This window comes from Ruditapes philippinarum, unplaced genomic scaffold (genome assembly GCF_026571515.1).
Source record: "Ruditapes philippinarum isolate M1 unplaced genomic scaffold, ASM2657151v2 ctg5340_1_1_1_1, whole genome shotgun sequence".
In the NCBI taxonomy this organism is placed as follows: Eukaryota; Metazoa; Mollusca; class Bivalvia; order Venerida; family Veneridae; genus Ruditapes; species Ruditapes philippinarum.
The window spans coordinates 19,517-41,363 of NW_026857487.1; the positions used below are offsets into that span (position 1 = coordinate 19,517).

Here is a 21,847-nt window from a genome sequence, read left to right on the forward strand (position 1 = left end):
AACTAGTATTACTGTTTAATTATCTTTGTCCGGGTCCGGGAAGGAAATATCTTCTGAATTCTTCAAATTAAGTTCAATTTCTGAATCACCCGCATCATTCCTTTTCACACTTATGCAACACTTATGCAACACCCCAAGGTTTCTACCCATTTTATAAACAAAAACCAAACAAAGCATAATCTAAGATCATCTTGACAAAGACAAAAAATAATCACTCAAATATATTCAACAAATCTAGTACCGTCCAGCAATATCACCACCATGAAAAAAATAGATCACAGCAAAGAATCCAATAAGGAAATGTTTATAATAAAGCTACAAAACTCCCTTCCATACAATCATACTCAATGCTGAAATGTAAAACGCTATACGTACACAGTGTCTCCCCTAGACTGAAGTAAGTATTCCCCCAAAATTCGTAAGGATTGACATTATAAATGAATAAAGTAGATAGTTTACCTATATAACGAGCAGCTTCAGTTTGGAAAGCATACATAGTAATTTTTTATATATACGTACAGTAAACGTTTAACAACGTATCGCTGAACAAGTGTACAAAACTTAAGATAAAAACGACATCATACCTCACCATAGAACAAAAAAACAATTGAAATACAAAAATGATCCACGCTCTTTTACCTTTTTACCCACTCATTTTATCTACAGTATAAAGATTTTTAAGTCATGAGATATAAAAATATAAATTATATAAAGGTTTTTTTTTTAAATTTTTGCTTATATTCAATATAAATATGATTGAATAGTCTAGGCAATGTTATCTGAAAAAATATACTTGTAAAACGATAAATGAGTAAATTGTTCTTTTCAAAATTTGTATCAAGACAATTTGGAATAATCTTCAGTTTTCGTGTGCTTTAATTTGTAATAACCAACACTCTCATCATTGTCAGCAAATTTAACATAACCATCAGCATCTCTAGGTAGTTCAACATCGTTTACCGGATGTATGTAATCAGCGTGGTCAGCCACGTTATTTTCCTTTATTTCGTCGTAAACTTCCTCGTTGTAGTGCCCTTCTTCCATTTCTGTTTGTACGGCTTCAACTTCTTTAGAGTTTTGCAAACCTTCTTTACCACTATTATTAGAATAGAAGATTTGATTCATTATTGACAGTTACATAGAAAAGTTGAACATTCTGTTTATAAATGTTATAGCAAAATCAATAGTCAAAGTATGACTTTTTTTATTTTCTAATAAAATATGAACGTTAAAATTACTTACAGTACATTCGAAGCGTCCGTTTCTGAAAGACATCGACGAATTCGTCAGAATTGTTATTACAAGAAATAATTTATCTACAGATATGGTATTATATACTTGCATATATTTTGTTTTGGACTTTTTCTTAGGAATGTATTACAATAAGATTTATAAATTACTATGTTGATGGTCACCTGATATAAAAGGCATGTGCTTTATTTTTTTGAATATCCAAATGCCAAAACAATTAAAGGCAAATCTTAAGTCTTTGAACTCGGTGCACAAAATAATTTGCTAGAATCATGTTATCTTGACATTTAAATGCAAACTTTAAAAAAGAGAATTTTAGTAAAAGGACTGCTTGTTTTTCGCTGCATATTTTGATTGTTAAATAACAACTTACTAGTCTTTTTATGTTCTCTTCTATACCTATAACAGCAACATACAGTAGCGATAACAATTGACAAAACGCAAATCGAAGATATCAGAACAACTAGAAATGTTGTTTGATCCCCAATTTCTGGAAACACAAAAATAGTTCTATTTAAACATTACTCCTGTAGTGAAAAACATTTCAAACATTTTTGACTCAATCCAGTAAGAATTAGTATTTCCCAGGGCCATGAATTTGTATGAATAATTATATCAATAAAATCTTTAAAGTTTGTTTACTTTTTATATCTGTTATAACCATACCATTCTGACATCTATATCCCTCGTATCCCTGATCACAATAACATACAAATCCATTGATTTCGTTTACACACGCACCATTGTTCTCACATGGCTGAGACAAACATGCGTCTTTATCTATATTAAAAAGCATTTGTTTCAATATATTTATTTATATCAGGAGTCAGTGTTAAGTTACTACTATGACGTCATTCCTTTGTTCTGACCGTACTGTATTTTTAATACAGTACAGGTAGGTGTCCAATATTAATGTGCAAGTCCAATATTAATCGTGTAACACATTAATATTAGACAGCGTGCAGTCTCTTGAAAGAAGCTTGTATGACCACAGGATTTTGTGGAAAATTCTCCAAATTAAAAAAACGAAAAAAAAAACGGAAAAAAAATCGAAAAATAAAAAAAAAAAAAAAATTAAAACGATTAAGTAAAATATGTAGCCCCTTATCTCAGAAGTTAACACGAGGAAAGATGCAATGTCTTTCCTTCGCCCATTACACAATTACATAATTTTAGGAAAAGAACAATGCTAGTCTTGTCCTCTGGCTCATTTAACAAATTATTATTCCAAACCTACTGATTTTCGTGTCTATATCTTAACATCATATCACCGTTTACGCTTTCCAAGTGAAAGATAGCGAAGCGTCAGTTAGGATATGATTTTTATGGGATTAATTTCTTGTCTATTGTCCGTTGTTTTTTTTCTGTTTTAAATACATGTATACGTTAAGTTGACAATCAAAAATGATTTGCTTTATTGTATGTACGATATGTTACAATTAGGTCAATTTTTTAAATAAAGGTAATGGTCAGCTTTTAAATACAATAAAGGAAATAAATTCATCTATTTAACACTTTTAAAACATAAGAGGTTATGTTTGACTGCTTATATAAAGAAACGATTCCAGACTCCTGTGGTATGACAAATATCAATTCAAAAAGAAGAAAATATCATTTTGTTGCTTTAATATCCAAAATTTTACATCCGTGATATTTGTAGTAAAGTAAAAATATCATTTTAACACTAAATGGTCAGTAAAAATACTTCTTAAAAGTCATAGATTGTTTCAGTCAATCATTTAAAATATCCGAGATTCAACACAAATTTGAAAGCATTTCATTTTTATTATTCCTTGTAAAAATCCCAAATGTAAATTCATGTATACTGTATGTGTGTAAGTCCAACATTTTGTGTAATTGGTATATTTTGTGTATATCATTGTGTTCATGTACATAATTGGTCATATTTCAAAACACGAACATTTCATGCTACGGACATTTTGTTATTCAAGAGGCTACATATAGGGTTTTGCAAATAAGAAAAAGATAATTGCTAAAACATTAATATTGTACATTTCTAGCTCAAAAATACATTATTTCTAATTTTTCGATAGATAACATGATATTTGATATTAAATTACTACTATGACGTCATTCCTTTGTTCTGACCGTACTGTATTATTATACAGTACAGGTAGGTGTCCAATATTAATGTGTAAGTCCAATATTAATCGTGTAACACATTAATATTAGACAGCGTGCCGTCTCTTGAAAGAAGCTTGTATGACCACAGGATTTTGTGGAAAATTCTCCCAATAAAAAAAGAAAACAAAAAGAAAAGAAAAACAAAAACAAAAAACGATTAAGTAAAATATAGCCTCTTATCACAGAAGTTAACACGAGGAAAGATGCAATGTCTTTCCTTCGCCCATTACGCAATTACATAATTTTAGGAAAAGAACAATACTAGTCTTGTTCTCTGGCTCATTTAACGAATTATTATTCCAAACCTACTGATTTTCGATTTTCAATCTCTTAACATCATATCACTGTTTACGCTTTCCAAGTGAAAGATAGCGGAGCGTCAGTAAGAATATGATATTTATGGGATTAATTTCTTGTCTATTGTCCGTTTTTTCTGTTTTAAATACATGTATACGTTAAGTTGACAATCATACATGATTTGCTTTATTGTATGTACGTTATGTTTCAGTTAGGTCAACTTTTTAAATAAGGGTAATGGTCAGCTTTTAAATACAATAGAGAAAATAAATTCATCTATTTAAAACAAAAGCGGTTATGTTTGACTGCTTATATAAAGAAACGATTCCAGACTCCTGTGGTATGACAAATATCAATTCAAAAATAAGAAAATATCATTTTGTTGCATTAATATCCAAATTTTTACATCCTAGATAGTTGTAGTAAAGTAAAAATATCATTTTAACACTAAATGGTCAGTAAAAATACTTCTTAAAAGTCATAGATTGTTTCAGTCAATCATTTAAAATATCCGAGATTCAACACAAATTTGAAAACATTTCATTTTTATTATTCCTTGTAAAAATCCCCAATGTAAATTCATGTATACTGTGTGTGTAAGTCCAACATTTTGTGTAACTGGTATATTTTGTGTATATATGATTGTGTTCATGTACATAATTGGTCATATTTCAAAACACGAAAATTTCATGCTACGGACATTTTGTTATTCAAGGGGCTACCTAAAGGGTTTTACAAGTAAGAAAAAGATAATTGCTAAAACATTAATATTGTACATTACTAGCTCAAAAATACATTATTTCTAATTTTTCGATAGATAACATGATATTTGATAGTAAAAGAAGTAATTTGAGTAAGATATAAGCCTCAAACTGACCAATAAGTAAAATATTGAATTCCCTTCGGCGCTACGCGCCTCATGAAATTCAATATTTTACATATTGAACAGTTTTCGGCTTATATCTACTACGTAAAAGTAGCAATTTAAGTAAGATATAGGCCTCAAACTGACCAATAAGTAAAATATTGAATTCCCTTCGGCGCTACGCGCCTCATGAAATTTAATATTTTGGACAGTTTTCGGTTTATATCTACTACATAATTAAAGTTTCGTCATAAAGTATCAAGAACACCCTTAGATGAAATTGCACGTGCAAGAACAACTCACTTCACCATGAAATCTTTGATATTTAATATTTGAAATGTAATTTTAAAGAACGCTGAGCAATGAACGTAGAAAATAATCTTTTAAAATCTAAAACAGTATTTTCTCTAATGCATAATTGAGTTATAACAGGGTAGTATTTTATTCTGGACTCGAGTGAATTTTAATAGGATAGGATCCTAAAAGGTGGCGCACCTAGTGTGATCCGATTGCGGTAACATCAGAATTATACAGTTATATAATAAATAAAGTACAAAGTAGGGGAGCCAAAGTACACACATGTACAAAAATAGTAAATTATATACACCCCGAAGATAACATATAAAACATACTTGAAGTTTTCAAGTATAACATCCAACTCTTGATGTAATTACAAGAATAGAAAGTAATTATCAGTTTCTATTTTTTACATTTTTTCCATGTTTTGTTTGCATTGTAAATCTATTCAACTTAATTTATTCACAATCTATTTGAGTTCGATTGTTTATGAAGCTATAAGTTTATAAAAGCTTTCCCGAATCCGTTCCTAGAACCAGTCAGTACTAAGCAATGATTATGAAAAGTACAAGTTACCGTTAAAGCCCTCTAGTACCGACTAAAGCAGAATGCAACATACAAACATGAAAATGTTAAAAAGTTTAATTTTGGAACATCTGCAAAGGTGTTCATACGGCAATTAGAAATGAATCTTCAATGTGACATGTTGGAACAATTCCATGAGTTTGCAATTTTCATGTTTTTTTTGTTGATGATTTCATTGCTTTCGATAGCCACCCTTTTCCAGATTTTTATTTAAAACAGTTTCTAGATTTTAATTTAAAACAGGTGTCAAGTGCCGTGCGGCTGTACAATGTCGATCCGTATTTCACATTAGTGCTGTTACATTTGTTCTTCATTCTTCGTTCTGAAGATTGAATACCGCTTAAACTTAAAAAAACTTATTTAAATGGAAAGACCAGCAATATTCAAAATTAAGGGAAATCAAATTGAACGTCATCGTCATTACTTAAATCAGGTAAACCTATCGCACAATTATCGCCGTTATATCCCTCTGTACACACACATTTGTAACCAGCAGGAGAATTAATTCAAGTGCTGTTATTATCACATGGTTGTTCTTGACATTTGTTGTATTCCAAATCTTAAATGTTGAAGATATTATTTTTGGCGTAATTAAAATCATATTAATGTACCCCGTAGTTTGTTAAATCATTATTGTCATTACGTTGTATTTACAAAAGCTGCATTGTAAAATTGCAGAATACCAGTTAGGAAATAAAGGTATTTAATTTGGAAGTAACATCTTTTACACATGCGTTAAAGTATTCGAATAAAGATGTTTGTCTATGAAAGATAATAAAATGTAAAAATAGAAATAAAAGAGCATATTTATTACATATTTTTTCTCAGGGACGTTTGTTTTAAAAAATAGACATGGAGATAATTTCAGTTGCCTTTTTGGAATATTTATAATTATCTCATTGGGCCTAAAAATCAAATGAGAAAATCTAAGCTTATTTTATTGCAAATTTAACTAAAATGCATATAAATGTGTACTTTACTGTACCTATTTCACAGTTGATACCACTCCATCTTTCAGTACAATTACAAGTATAGGACCTGTCACCATCAACGCATGTGCCATTATTCAAACAGGGATTTGATTGACATTGGTCCGTATCTTTGTACATGAAATCAAAAATCATTTTAGCCACATTTACAATTGAATAGAAAAATTAGTACAAACAAGTTTTACTATATTTATATAATCATGTAAACAATCAACCTAATAAATAATCAATATTTTGTAAAGCCTTAATCAAACATCTAATCAATCAATAACATTCACACGTTTTACACACGGTTTATTTAACACAATGCATTCATTACATTAACTTTTTCATAAATATATTATTTTGTTGCTAAATATGCCACCACATGTCAAACGTATGTGACACACATGTTTTACATATGGTAGAAACATATGGTTTCTCCAAGAAAAGTACCCCATGTGTTTTACATTATGGTGCAAACACATGTTTTTCATTTTTATACACATAAATAACATGTGTTTTTCATATGGTAGGAAACAGGGTTTCTCCAAGAAAAGGAAATTGTATTTTACATTTTATGGTATATATGGATTCACATGAATCATGTTTTTCATTACAAATGGTAAATTGTTTTCCAGAGTTTTGGTTTTGCTGGAACTTGATAATTCATAAGAATTTAACAAAATGTTAATGTTAATTGTTCAACACTACACGTAAGTGAAAATATATGTATAATAATTATGCCCTTGTAAAACAATTTTTCAAACATTGTAGAATATGTTTAAACATGTATTGCAAATATTTGTACACACAATTTATTTAAAAGTTGAAATATAAGCATTCATTTCTTATTGAAAAATTTGACTACAGACTTTATAGAAAATAAACTTTCTATTACCTCCCTTTAATTTACATGAAATGTAAAAAATTCGGGTATTCGTTTTGGAACTTATTAAATTGATAAATCTTTCATTTGAGCATCATATTTATGATATGATGGTCACTCCTACGGGTCACTTTCAATTTGGGTCCTTCATTGTTAAAATTTCACAAAATAAACACTCACATATACAAAGGATAAAAATTCATGAATAAAAATAAAAGGCAGACTATTCTCTCAAAAATCATAAGTTGCACATATATGCATGAACCAAAAATCTTTTAAGAATTTATGTACAATCATTAAGAATCTAATAGAGACTGTAACAAAAGCTGTCACAGGAGACAGCCAAGCTCGACTCATAAAATACTGGACGCAGTAAGGAGGACAAAACTATGAAAGAAAAACCAATTATGTATAATTATGTTTAAAGTTATAGTAAAAAAATATCATTTGTTTAATATAAATTCCAAGATCAAGTGGAATATTTTTCTAGAAATAGTCTGCCATTAGAGTTATGAGCGATGTCACACAACATTTGCGTAATGATAAGAAATATTTATTTTTGAATTTGAAAGGTAGAATACCTTCTTTAAAGAAAATCCTAAGTTCAAAGAAAGATAAATCTGTAAAATATTGTCTTCAAGAGTTTACGAACATTGTCACATAAAAATGTAAATTTTGCATGATAAGAATAAGTATTTGAAGTTTGAGGTAGATACCTTTAAAACTAAAAACGTTATAGTAAAAAATAACATTTTCCTATTAAAAAAAATCTAAGTTGATGAGGAGATAATTCTTGCAATATTAGTGCTAGAGTTATGAACCTTGTCACATAAGATGTGGATGATGATAAGGTACATATATTTGAAGTAAGAAGTTGATCCCTTTAGAAATAAATAAGTAACAGCAAAACAAAATATTTTTTAAGGAAAATTCTAAGTTCAAGGGGAGATAAATCTAAAAATATTGGTGCTAGAGTTATGAACCTTGTCACATAAGATTGGGATGATGATAGGGTACATATATTTGAAGTATGAGGTTGATCCCTTAAGAAATAAAGAAGAAACAGTAAAAATAGTATTTTTGAGGAAAATTTCAAGGGGAGATAAATCTGGAAATATTGGTGCTAGAGTTATGAACCTTGTCACATAAGATATGGTTAATGACAAGGAACATATATCTAAAGTTTGAAGTTGATACGCTTAAGAAATGACAAAGTTATAGTGAAAAATATTTTATTGCTCCAAAACTTTAATCTGAAATCTGGACGCGGACGCCGACGCCGACGCCGGGGCGAGTAGGACAGCTCACCATATACTTCGTATAATCGAGCTAAAAAGTGTAAATCTTGAAAAATATATCAAAGTTCACATATATTGTACAGAGAGTTACAGGTAAGACCTAACAAAAAAACATGGGTTAGAAGTGTTAAAGATTTATGACAGTCGCTGGGTTTTAACTATGTATGGTTATCTCAAGGCGTAGGCAATGTAGATGTATTTATAAGTTTATTAAAACAAAGAGTAAATGATGTTTTTATCCAAAATTGGTTTTCAGAAATAAATAACTCAACTAGAGCTCGTACATATGTAATATTTGCAGATTTTAAATTTCAAAAGTACCTAAACTGTATTAATATTGAAAATTTAGAATTGCTCTGTCCCGGCTAAGAGTTTCTTCACATAGACTCGAGATTGAAACCGGCAGGTGGAGTAAACCTAGTGCTATACCTTTTGATGATAGGAAATGTAAAAATTGTTTTTAATCTGGAAGATGAATTTCACTTTATTTTAGAATGTTCTCTATATAATGAATTACGAAAAAAATATATAAAAAAACACTTTTTAGAAAAGACCAAAATATACCTAAATTGTTACATTGATGAATTAGAAAATGAAAATCGAAATAAGAAAACTTATCAATGTAATATATTTAAAGCTTTCGATGTTCGAAACACTATTCTTTACAGTTAATCAAAAGTTTGTCCCAAACGCTGTATCACTGTTTCTTACATACACTTATTTTCGTTTTGTTTTGTGATTTACCAGTATATGAATTGAGACATGTTGATAGTATATTCCATTTATAATTAACGTTTTCTGATTGCTAAAAATACTGTGTAACTTAATGATAAATGTTTTATTATGTAGTGACATTGACCATTTGATTGTATTGTATGCTTTGTTATATGTACTGTGTATGCATGGGCATATTGCCCAAATGTACTGTGAAATAAACTCTCGAAACTATATTTAACATATGAAAACTTATTCATATGAAAAACACGTGATAACCATGAGTTTAACATATGTTTGTTGACAAATGTTTTTCATATAGTCCTGTTTACATATGGTATTCTTACATAAGAAAAACACATGTCCTTAAACACATTTTTTTCAAACACATGAAACACAGATGTTTTACATATGGAAAACATATGGGGTACCAAACATACAGTAAACACGTGGTGCATATTTACCTGTGATAATAGGCTTTTCAATGATGTTATATTTTCGATCCTTAGGAATCGTTCAGCACGACATTATTGTTGTGCTTGTGGTATTTTTAGTTACAACTTTTCGGCATTTTCTAGTTGGGTGGTTCCAATATTCCTACTTGAATAATGTTGAATCACCCTTAGGATATGTTGCCTGCTTTTTAAATTGGCCTTTGACGTCCTATCTGTGATACGCAGGCTTCATAACCTCTGACCCCCTTTCAAAATTCCATTTTATTTAGTTCTGCCCATTGTTTACTCGTTTAGGGCACACGCTTTTTATTACTTGGGGACCATACGCCGTTTCTCATGGAATGGCACTACTGTGTCACATTGAAGGTTCCATGATAATCGCCGTATTAACACATCTGCGGATGTTTCTAAATTCAAAATTGTACCATTTCATGTTTAAATGTTGAATTCTGCTAAAGCCGGTGCTAGGGGGCGTGGACGGTAACTTGCACTTTCTAGTACCGTCCATGAACAGGCTCAATCAAACCGAGCCTGCAACATTTTCAATTTTGCCGTGTTGGGCCTTCTTTAGGGATTCTGTATTTATTTTTTTTAGAAGAAATATCGGTAAAGAATGTCGTTTAAAGTAAATATAGATAAAGGATTGACAGAGGCAAAAATATCAGACAACAAACAAGTATTGCTACCGTATATGGTGAACTAGAGAGAGTTGCCCTTCTTGTTTTACTTAAGATAAGCATTGAAAAAAGCTTTTTATTACAACTGCTAAGAATCCAATTTATTTTTTTGTATAATTTGATGATAATGACATATAATAACAATCAATTTGTTAATAAATGGACTAACGATGTTAAATGTCTTTTACAAGACTTAAGGTTTTCTTATTTATTCGATAAGCCTCATTCTGTTTTTCTTAAAGCTGTAATCGAACGTATATATGATCAATTTTTACAACAATGGTTTTCTGAACTCGATACGTATATTAATTAAAAGTACGTTTGGAAAAGAGAATAATATTGATCTAGCCATTTCACGTTTAAGATGTTCTGCTCAAAAGTTAATGATTGAAGAAGGAAGATGATGAAATATTGAAAGAAATCAACGATTTCAATTAAAATGAAATATGAATGTAGCGGAAAAGTATATCATTTTTACTTGCTTTTCCGTATTATATTGATTTACGAAGAGAACATTTACCAAAATACTACTGCTCTTGGCCAAATATACAAGATTAAAATTTTAATGGATAGCTCGCAACAGAATGTTATATAGAAATTGTCTTAATTTTATTCACTATACAAATCTAGCTAGAGAAACAACTGGTAGCTAATTCAAATTTATTTCAAACATTATTTTGTATATTCTTAGCATTTATTTCATAACTATGATATTATATATGACATGTTAATTTTCTCGTAATTAGATGTTTGATGTATTTTTTTTATATATGTATGCATGCCATTATTGTTTATGGCAAAAGACATCATTGTGTTTGTGCTTTAATAAAATCTTGAAATCTTGTTTACAGCAGAGTATGTACCAGATAGCCTAGACAGTATTGATCTACACTGTGTATAGACGGCGTTATACGGTATAGAAAGTGCAAACTAAAATAAAATGACAAAGTGTTTCTGACAAGACAACAATCTAGTTTCGGGAACATTTCAAATAACAAATTATATTGAATTTTCAAATATAATAGTTTTAGGAAGGATTTTTAGTTTGAGCGCCAAGTGTGAAAGGCTGCTGAATTGTGTCTCCTATAAAATCTTGATTTTAAGTGGTTTCTAGACTATGCATTGACTTCATTTTTGTTCTAGCACTAAATGAATATGTGAGCATTATGAGTCTGGCATTTGGTTTTGGATTACTAATTGCATTTGTGGAGTATTTGTGTGTAAAACAATTGGATTGTAACAAAAGATTTCATCATAATCTGGTGAACACCTTCTCAGTGTACACCATGGATTATCCTGGAGACATACAGTGCAAGAGAGCTATTGAAATATAGATATAGATCAATGCCCAGACAATGGATTTTACCTGATCAGCAATTATTGGCAAGATTAAAAGGTTTGGGTATTTTGAACTTTAGAAGTTATAGATCTGGAACCAAAACATCCAAAAATAATAAACACACAAAAAGAAACAATGTGGTGTGAATATCTCAAACCTAGTATACCCGAAACGACAAAATGACCTAAGTAATTTCAGAGAAAATGTGACATGTTTAACATTAAATTGTCATTCAGTAGTCAACAAAGATGTACTAGTCGGACAATTGCTTCGTGAGGACAATATTGACTTTGCGCTTTTTGACGAAACGTGGTATTCAGATGACAAACAATCTCACTTTGAAACATCAGATTTAAACCAAAATGGTTATAAACTCAGTGTTGCAAACCGTAAAAATCGTGTTGGCGGCGGTATTGCTTTGACATGTAAAAGTACCATCAATATAATGCGGAAAAAGGAATCCGGCGCGACCCAAACTTTTGAGTACGGAATATGGCAATTGGTTTTCCAAAACATTACCATAAATTGTGTAGGAATTTATTAGACCCCCATCATTAGCTACTCCTCTGCAATTTGTGAAAGACTTCTTTGAATTTATGGAGGACATTGTTTCAAAATATCAAAACCTCTTGACAATGGGGGATTTCAATCTTCATATACACGACGACACCGGTGCTATTTCAGAATTTAATAACTGTTTGTGTGCTATGGGATTAGAACAACATGTACATTTCCCCACACAAGTGTTCGGTCAAAGTCTCGATCTTGTGATCACAGAGGTCGCAAATGGTGTTGAGCTAGTCTCATGTGAACCTGGTCCATTTCTTTCAGACCGTCGTGTAGTGAAAGTCGTCAACAAAAGTGAAAAAAGAGAACATTATCAGCAAATCCATCATATACAGAAACTTTAAAGATATTGATCGCTCAGAATTTGCCAGTGATATTACAAATATAAAAATTGAAAGTGAATCAATTACTGAATATGTGGAACTTTTCGAATCCGAAATAAAAGCTATAGTCGATAAACATGCACCTGAAATTGAAAAAAAAAACAGTTATATGTCGAAATCCGAAGCCTTGGTTTACTGAGAGTATAAAACACTCAAAGAGTATTCTGCGAAAATCTGAGCGCATGTGGAGAAAACACAAAAATCCAAATTATTTTGAATTCTTCAAAAATGCAAGGAATAAATACAATTATGAAGTAAATCTTGAAAAGAAACGCAAACTTAGTCAGAAAGTGCTCGCATTCAAGGGAGATTCCAAGAAACTCTACAACTTCGTGACTGATCTCACCGGCGGAAAGTCCGAAAATCCAATGCCAACCGTCGAAAACGAAAACAGTTTAGCTGATAAATTTGCAGATTTTTTCATGAACAAAATTTAGACAATACGAGACAACCTTAAACATCATAAGAACTATGAACCATTGCCAAAAGATGTACCAAAATTCGAGGAATTTGGAACATTAAGTGAAAATGATGTGAAATAAATAATTAATTCCATGCAAACAAAATCATGCGAAATTGACGTTTTGCCAACGAGAGTGTTGAAGTCATTTGTGACTGAACTGCTTCCCATCATTACCACACTAGTGAATCTTTCGTTGTCGCAAGGTGACTTTCCACCAAATTGGAAACAGGCAATAGTTAGGCCATTGTTGAAAAAACTTGGACTCGAACTCATTTTTTCTAACTACAGACCAGTGAGCAACCTACCATTTCTGTCAAAATTAATTGAAAAGGCAACTTGTTCTATCTTAACAAACATGCAAATGAACACAATCTCCTTCCCAAGAACCAATCAGCGTACCGACAGCATCATTCGTGTGAATCAGGCATTACTTCGTCTTGTAAATGACATTCTTGCTGCCATGGAAAATCAAGAAGTAACTGCGTTAATAGCACTGGACCTAAGTGCACAGCGTTCGATACCGTCGATCACGACATCCTTCTCGACGTTCTCAATCGTCAGTATGGTATCTGTGGAGCTGCACTCGACTGTTGGACTCGTACCTGCGACCCAGGAGTTGTCGCGTAAGTGTGAACAATATAATGTCGTCAGCGCGTGATCTTACGTGCAGTGTCCCCCAAGGAAGCTGTTTAGGGCCGTGGCTCTATCTCGCGTATGCAGGGACCATATTTGACATTGTTACCCCTACCATCCCGTGTACGGCTTCGCCGACGATCATACTGCAGCAAATGTTTCAAACCTACACCCGCTCTCGAGGCCGAATCCATTGCGGAACTAGAAGAGTTTCGCAACACAAGCAAATGATTGGGATGAACAGTAATAAATTAAAAATGAATTCTTCAAAACTGAACACATAATTTTTGGAAGTGCTCCTCAGTTGCGTAAACTGTCTAAAGATGAAATTAACATCTGTGGTGATAAGATCAAACGACAAAATACGATCAGATATTTAGGGGCATATTTGGACGAAAATCTGACTTTCAAACATCACATAAAGATAAAGTGTCGAACAGCTATGTTGAGCTTTTTTCGCATAAAAACTATTCGCAAATTCCTCACACAAGATGCAACAGAAACTTTTGTACTCTCACTCGTTATTTCTCACTTAGACTTTTGCAACGTGATTCTGTATGGTATTTCAAACTGTGATATTGCAAAACTACAGCGAATTCAAAACATGTGTGCCAAACTAGTATTGAATCGTAGGAAAAGTGACAGTTCTAAGCAGGCGCTATACGATTTACACTGGCTGCCCATCAAGGCCAGAATACAATTCAAGATTCTTGTATATATGTACAACTGTCACGTTGGAAATGCACCAACTTATTTGACCGACCTGCTTACACCTAAAGTTCAAAAACGTTCTCTGAGATCATCATCATTTTCAGTTGACAGTTGCCTTTTAATAAGTGTAAAACTTTCAGTGACAGAAGTTTCAGTACAATCGGCCCGAAACTCTGGAATGATCTTCCATTAAATATCAGACAATGCTCATCAGTTGATAGTTTCAAGAAACACTTAAAGACTAATTTCTTCAGAGACTATTTTAATCTTTTTTAGTCAAAGTCAGTAAAGTGTAGAAACTAAGAGACAATGTTTTTCTGCGCATTAACTCTGTGATGAATATCTGATTTTACAATGTATTTATTATCCAAGTAGCATTTGCATGTCTTTTACCATGTCCTTTAATAATATAGCCATATTTTTAATTATTTTAGATAACATTACTTTCTTTTATGTGTGATACCATGTTTTACATTTTAAATTTAGAATTAATTGTTTTATTATTCTTAAACTACATTTATTTATTACTTTTAATGTTCTGGTGTGATATTGTACAACGCCATTGAATATGTATTACATGTATATGTAAAAATAGGCGTTTAAGCAAATAAAACAGTTTCAGTTTCAGTTTCAGTAATCATATGTCACAAATTAAGTAATACATTTTTTAAAGATCCTGTTGGTTTTAAATCATAAATAAGATTGTTCAATATTGTAGGTTCCAAAAAGCATTACTTATAAAAAATATTACTAGATTTAACATTTCATGAAAATAAAGGAAGGTAATTAGAAATTTATTTTATTTTCAATAAAGTTAAAGTCGAATTGTCCAGTAAGAACTGAATGCATATATTTTAATGATTACATATAATATGCACAAATATTTGCAGTACATATTGTACATATTCTTTGATGTTTGAAAATTGTTTAATTAGCATTAATATATATATGTGATGTGTGTGCGTGTGTGCGCGTGTGCGCGTGTGCGCGTGCGTGTGCGCGTGTGTGTGTATGCTAATAATATATTATATAGCGGGAAAAAAATGTGATGCCTTTTCCAGTTTACATTGCAATTGTTTATTAACAAAACTGTAATAAATAATTGACGAGAAATATCAACCGGTTTCACCCGTTAAAAGGATCTTCAAGATAATGACGTTAATAATGTCGCTTGGTAACGACGTCAAAACAGTGTAAAGGGACGTTACTATTATAACGCTTTAAAGGGACATAATAATAAGCTTTAATATTATTGTTATATATATATATATCAAAGTTATTTTAAATTAAATCCTGGTTAAAAACGTTTATTAAAACAGTTTCTTTCATTCATCTTTTGAATGTGTCTGGTTCTCGCATTTTATAGATTGGCATTATATTAAACTTTGGAGTGATGTCTTTTGCGCAAATGTTTCGACTGACTGGTAATAATGCATTGTCTGGATTTCGTATATGTTGCTTGCGTAATGTTACTCGATTTCTTAAATTTGAAGTTTCTCCAATATAATCTTTGGAACAACCATTACATTTCAATGCATAAATTACATTTTAATGTCGCATGATCCTGAGAATTTTACTTTAAATTCGCGGCCATTCTTGAAAAGGTATGTATTTCCTTCTATCAAGTGTTTGCACAGGCCGCATTTTAAACTGCTGCATCTTATCATTTTATTCTTTCTCAGTGTTGAAGAAAATCGTGCCTTGGTCAAAAGTTTTTTCAGATTAGCCGGTTGTCTTTTACTTTTAATTATGTGGCTTCTTTCAATAATTCCTTTCATTATTTCATCATTTTGTAAAATTGGTAGATTTTCTTGTATTACTGTGAACAATTCGGTATTCCTTGGATTATGTGTTGACACGTATGGTATGACTTTTTAGTCCGTCTTTAGCTTTAGTTTTGTCTTCCGTAGTTCGGATTGTTCTATTGCTAAATCTCTCTGGATGCCGTTTTATATAAGTTTCTGAGGATATTTCAAAGAAGCCAGGAATTTGTTTTATTCATTTAATCTGAGATGTAATATGTCTCTTTTTGATATAATTGTACAAAGTCGTCTAGCTAGTGAGAATGGGATGTTTTGTTTTGTGAGTTTTGGATGACAAGAGTTGAATAAAAAATATTGTTTACTGTCAGTAGGTTTATAGTAGATATCTGTTTCTATTTGGCCACCATTTTATTTAACTAAAACATCCAGAAACGGCATTTTCTCTATACTGTTTTCCATTGTGAATTTCAAATTGTTATGAAGGTTATTCAGTAGAATGCTAAAGCAGTTCAATTCGTGCTTAGATTTAGGCCATAAAATAAACACATACAGTAATTCATGATATAAATTTTAAAGTCGGTATTATAAATGTCTGCAATTTTGGGTTATAGTAGTTCCTCCTCCACATAGCCTAATACAAGTGTTGCATACACTGGAGCAAATTTTGTGCCCATGGCAGTGCCTTTTATTTGTCTGAAAAACTTATCATTAAAGAAGAATGTATTATTATATATATAATTTCATTTAATGTGGTTAACCACTTTAATCACAAGATACAGGATCTTTGAAAATACTCTACTTATTCAAACTTGTTGAAAGAGCATACCTTCGCACTTTACAGTAAGGAAAAAATCTAAATCTTTAAATCCAACCATTGCATAGAAACAATAATAAAAATCGACTTCTTTTTCGTTCCTACTGCAAAAAACATTTGTGATCCAGTTACGCTTAAAAAAATCCGTAGTAGAAGAATCCAATATTCCGGAATCACCCCTGTAAAATATATAATAATACAGATCAAAGTAAAGTGACATACAGAATAGCTAAATACTATAAATTTACATGTTTGTTCAATGTGTTAATTAGATTGTGATTCTTAATAATAACTTGTGTACTTTCATCTGCTGATTAACAGTTCATTAATGCTATATTATCTTCATGTAAATACTTACCCATATCCTAGAAATTGACAAACACCAGCTTCAATTTCTTCAAATTCAGACGGATTTATATAGGGCATATAAATTGATCCCCAACGACCACCAATTTGTAGCTCTACAACGCCTTCGTTTGAATTGTGTCCATTAACTAATCGCATTGATGTGATATTAAAATCTAAGAAATAATAAAACGGTTAAATGTGATTGACGTTTACCACGGATAATTACATTATTTCGACAACATGAACAATAAAACATATCTTAGTACTTTGACCTCCCCCCGCCCACAAAAACTAAAATAGAACAAACAATTAGGCTAGATTATTATAAATTTAAAATGGATAAATGTGATTAGTGTTACAAAATTTCTAATATTTATTTACATTCGACGGTTGATTTGTAAATCTTAAGCCGTGTTTTAAACGTATAAATTTTATTATTACCTTTCCCATATATCAAAACAATTGTAACATTTGTGTGTATATTTCATAAATTGTGAGTATAAACAATCGTTTTGCTTTAATGGATTGTTAGCTGACTGTTATTACTTGTTTGATAACAATTATAAAATTGAAAACATTTTTCATAAAGATGATAATTATCATAGATTGTTTAAGGTTTCTTTATTTCTTAAAAAGAGCCCTTTCTAATAATCTAGCTTTAGTTCATAAAAATGTCCATAACTCGTTAACCATACGGTAAACTTTGTTGTCTGTATGTTTGCATACATGTGTCCATCAACACCCTAGATGAACAAGTTTTGTCACGTGACCACAAATGCAAACGCCGATTTAACATTTCAGCAAATATTTGCAGATATCTTTTTTCCACTGGGAGCACAAAATAAGACATAGATCTAAGGACCCGGCGTAAATTAAGCTTTTATATTATGTGAGTAGTCATTACTAGACTTTAGTAGTATTTTAGAACACTTCGACACAAATGTTCTTTTCGCAAAGCAAACGCCGATAGGTTTTACTTTTTCCAATCAATTTTTTCACTGGAAATACATGTTGAGGTAAAATAATAGAGGATATGTCTTTTTAAATGCCCTTCCCGTCCTTAACTCATTAATAATTCCATTAGCAAAGTTTTATTTGACATAATTCAATGTTATTCCCCGTATTGTCTAATTTGCAAACGTCGTTTGAACATGTTAGATATGCAAACGCCGGTTGAACATATTAGACACATATATTTCTTGCATCTCAGACAGGATTTTCTTGCATCTCAGACAGGATTATCTACCGTTTACACCGGTGCTGGAAAACTCTGTCTTACATCCCCATGTAAGACAAGTCGCTTGCTTTTAATGACGTCATTGATGCGCAACTTTTATGAATGAATCACGTTCTTAAAATGACGTCATTTTTCCGTTATGAATGAAGTTGTCTGTTCATACGCTACTATAAGAAAAAAGTGCGTAATGAGAATATCAGTTTTCATAATTTCTGTTCCGAAAATAATTGACATGTAACATGCAAGAAAAAGAATCAAACACCGGCTGTCGGTACAGACGGGAAAATCTAGCTCTCTGTTAACTGTTTAGCAGAAACTCGGGAGAGCCTCGTTACCGCTTTAAACAGTTACTCTCGAGCTAGAAATTCCACCGGTGTAAGATTCTAATAATCTGCCGTTTACACCGGTGCTGGAAAACTCTGTTTTACACCCCCATGTAAGACAAGTCGCGTGCTTTAAATGACGTCATTGACACGCGCCTTTAATGAATGAATCGCGTTCTTAGGATGACGTCATTTTTCCTTTATGAATGAAGTTGTATGTTCATACGCTACTATAAGAAAAAAGTGCGATACATATATATCAGTCTTCATAATTTCTGTTCCGAAAATATTTGACATGTAATATGCAAGAAAAAGAATCAAACACCGGCTGTTGGTACAGACGAGAATATCTAGCTCTCTGGTAACTATTTAGCGGAAACTCGACAGATATACCGGTCTGTACCGGCAGCCGGTGTAAGATTCTTATAAACCGGTGGTTATTTAAGTCAAGTTGCAAATATTGCAACTTCTCTCTTTTCTCCTTTTTTATTTTTAAACATTCTTCTTCTTGAATAACAAACTTTTATAAAACTTCTGTATATCCCATATATATATGTATACATAAAACCGTTTAATCTTCTCAAAAATCAATTCCACACAAAATCCGTCGGGAAAAAACTTTGATTTAAAAATTTAGAAAAAAAAATCAATCTGCTTAGGTTGACCTATTACAGCGACGTTGAACTACACAGTGAGATCACTTGGAGTTACTTGTTTCAAATAAAATTTAACAAAGGTGTTTTCTTTTGACCAATCTGCAGCGTTGAGAATTGGGACCTAAAGCTCTTGTAGAATGTGTTGTTTCACTTTTATGTATATCTTCATAAGCCTCTTGAATAGTTTTAAGATTATATGAAGCCAAAGTTTGTGAAGTTTGGGCCAATTTTGACCCCAGGGCTTTTATTTGAACAAACTTGGTAGACACTCATTAGAAGATGTTTCATGCTAAATATCTTAGCTCTAGCTCTTTGGGTTCTTTTAAAGAAACTTTTTTAAGTTTTTACTATATGCATATAGGGAAAATCAATGACCCCCTGGGGCGGGGCCAATTTTGACCCCGGGGCTTTTATTTGAACAAACTTGGTATACACTCATTAGAACATGTTTTATGCTTAATATCTTAGGTCTAGCTCTTTGGGTTCTTTAAAAGAAGATTTTTTTAAGTTTTTACTATATGCATATAGGGAAAATCAATGACCCCCTGGGGCGGAGCCAATTTTGACCCCAGGGCTTTTATTTGAACAATCTTGGTAGACACTCACTAGAAGATGTTTCATGCCAAATATATAAGCTCTAGCTCTTTGGGTTTTTTAGAAGAAGATGTTTAAAAAAATTTCTTTTGTTTGCCATGGCAACCAGAGCTCTGCAAGGAATGGAATTCTTTGAACAAGGAACATCCCTGTGAAGTTTCATTATGATCTGCCTTATGGTTTCAGAGGAGATGTCGTTTGAAAAGTGTGAACGGACAACGGACGACATACGACGGACGACGGACGACGGACGACAGACGACGGACGAAGAGTGATCCTAATAGCTCACCCTGAGCATATGCTCAGGTGAGCTAAAAACCTTTTTCTCTAAACTGTCTGTCGATAGCAACCATGCAGTCAATTTCAGAACACCTGAACTGAGATTTTGGTTGTTGTAACACGTTTGTAACCAATAGAAGACCTACCGACAGATTCAATAAATCTGGCGTCGTGGACAGAATGGAGCTATTAGAATCAGTTTGCAATGAAATTGTTAAATATGATGAAGAACTCTGGAAATGAGACAAATATAGTTCAGCGTTCAAAAAGACATCAACGGGTGCTTACATATATTTCAAATGATCAACCGACGTTTGGCCATTTTACATAATCAAACGACGTTTGCAAAATCGACAATAAGTGGAAAACATGGGTTTATATCGAACATAACATTGCTAATGAAATTATGAATAGGTTAGGTACGAAAATTACTTGTAAAAAGACATATATTCTATTATTTTCCCTCAACATGGGTTTCCAGTGAACAAAAATGATTAGAAAAGGTAAAACTTATCGGCGTTTGCCTTCCAAAAAAATAATTTGTGTCGAAGTGTTCTAAAAAACACCTAAGTCTCGCAATTACTACATACATAAAATAAAAGCTCAATTAACGCCGGGTCCTAAGGTCTAGGTCATAATTTTGTGAATGCAGTAGAAAAAAGATGTCTTCAAATAATTACCTGAAATCGGGTCCGTAATTGCTGAAATGTTAAATCGGCGTTTGCATTTGTGGTCACGAGACAAAACTTGTTCATCCAGGGTGATCAAGGCATATAAGTAACTTATGTTTTAAATTTTACAGTTCCTTATAGTGCCCAATAGGGAGATTTTTTAATCTTAATCACAAAAAAGTAAGCAAATATAATTGAAATACATTAGTTAAAAGACATACATCTACTGGTCATTATCAAATAAAAACGAAAATTGATAAAATTACAGACCGATTTATTGATAAAAATACGTAATTTCGCTGTTGCGAATAGCGGCGTTTTCACGTCAAAGTAACGCTGTTTATTGTGTAGAACAATGCTGCAGAAGAATAGCTGATATATGTACTGTTCGTTAGTTTTGTGGAATTTTATCGTATTTTTTTCACAAGACACTTTCGCATCGGACTCGTTAATTTTCATTTAAATATATCAATACATAAAAAGTAACATTCATTTAACAAACACCAAGAAACATACATTTCCGTGCGTCAATGTCATTTATAAATCAAATGAGCATCGCACTTTCTCAACGCAATCGCGGTTAATTCTTACACATTTCTCATATAATCTGATGTCTATACACCCA

General features: G+C 31.8%; 1 protein-coding gene across 1 annotated transcript in view; it reads right to left on the reverse strand.

Annotated features, from left to right (window-relative positions):
- Positions 1 to 212: 212 nt before the first annotated feature.
- The window catches only part of LOC132749916 (fibropellin-1-like), a 131,952-nt gene continuing 110,317 nt past the window's right edge, over positions 213 to 21,847 (reverse strand). Inside the window, exons 6-10 of the mRNA XM_060739844.1 lie at positions 6,426 to 6,539; positions 1,918 to 2,031; positions 1,625 to 1,741; positions 1,243 to 1,264; positions 213 to 1,096 (exon numbers count right to left, since the gene is read on the reverse strand). Coding sequence (XP_060595827.1) covers positions 838 to 1,096; positions 1,243 to 1,264; positions 1,625 to 1,741; positions 1,918 to 2,031; positions 6,426 to 6,539 — 626 coding nt within the window. The 3' untranslated portion in view covers positions 213 to 837. The remainder of the gene's footprint in view (positions 1,097 to 1,242; positions 1,265 to 1,624; positions 1,742 to 1,917; positions 2,032 to 6,425; positions 6,540 to 21,847) is intronic.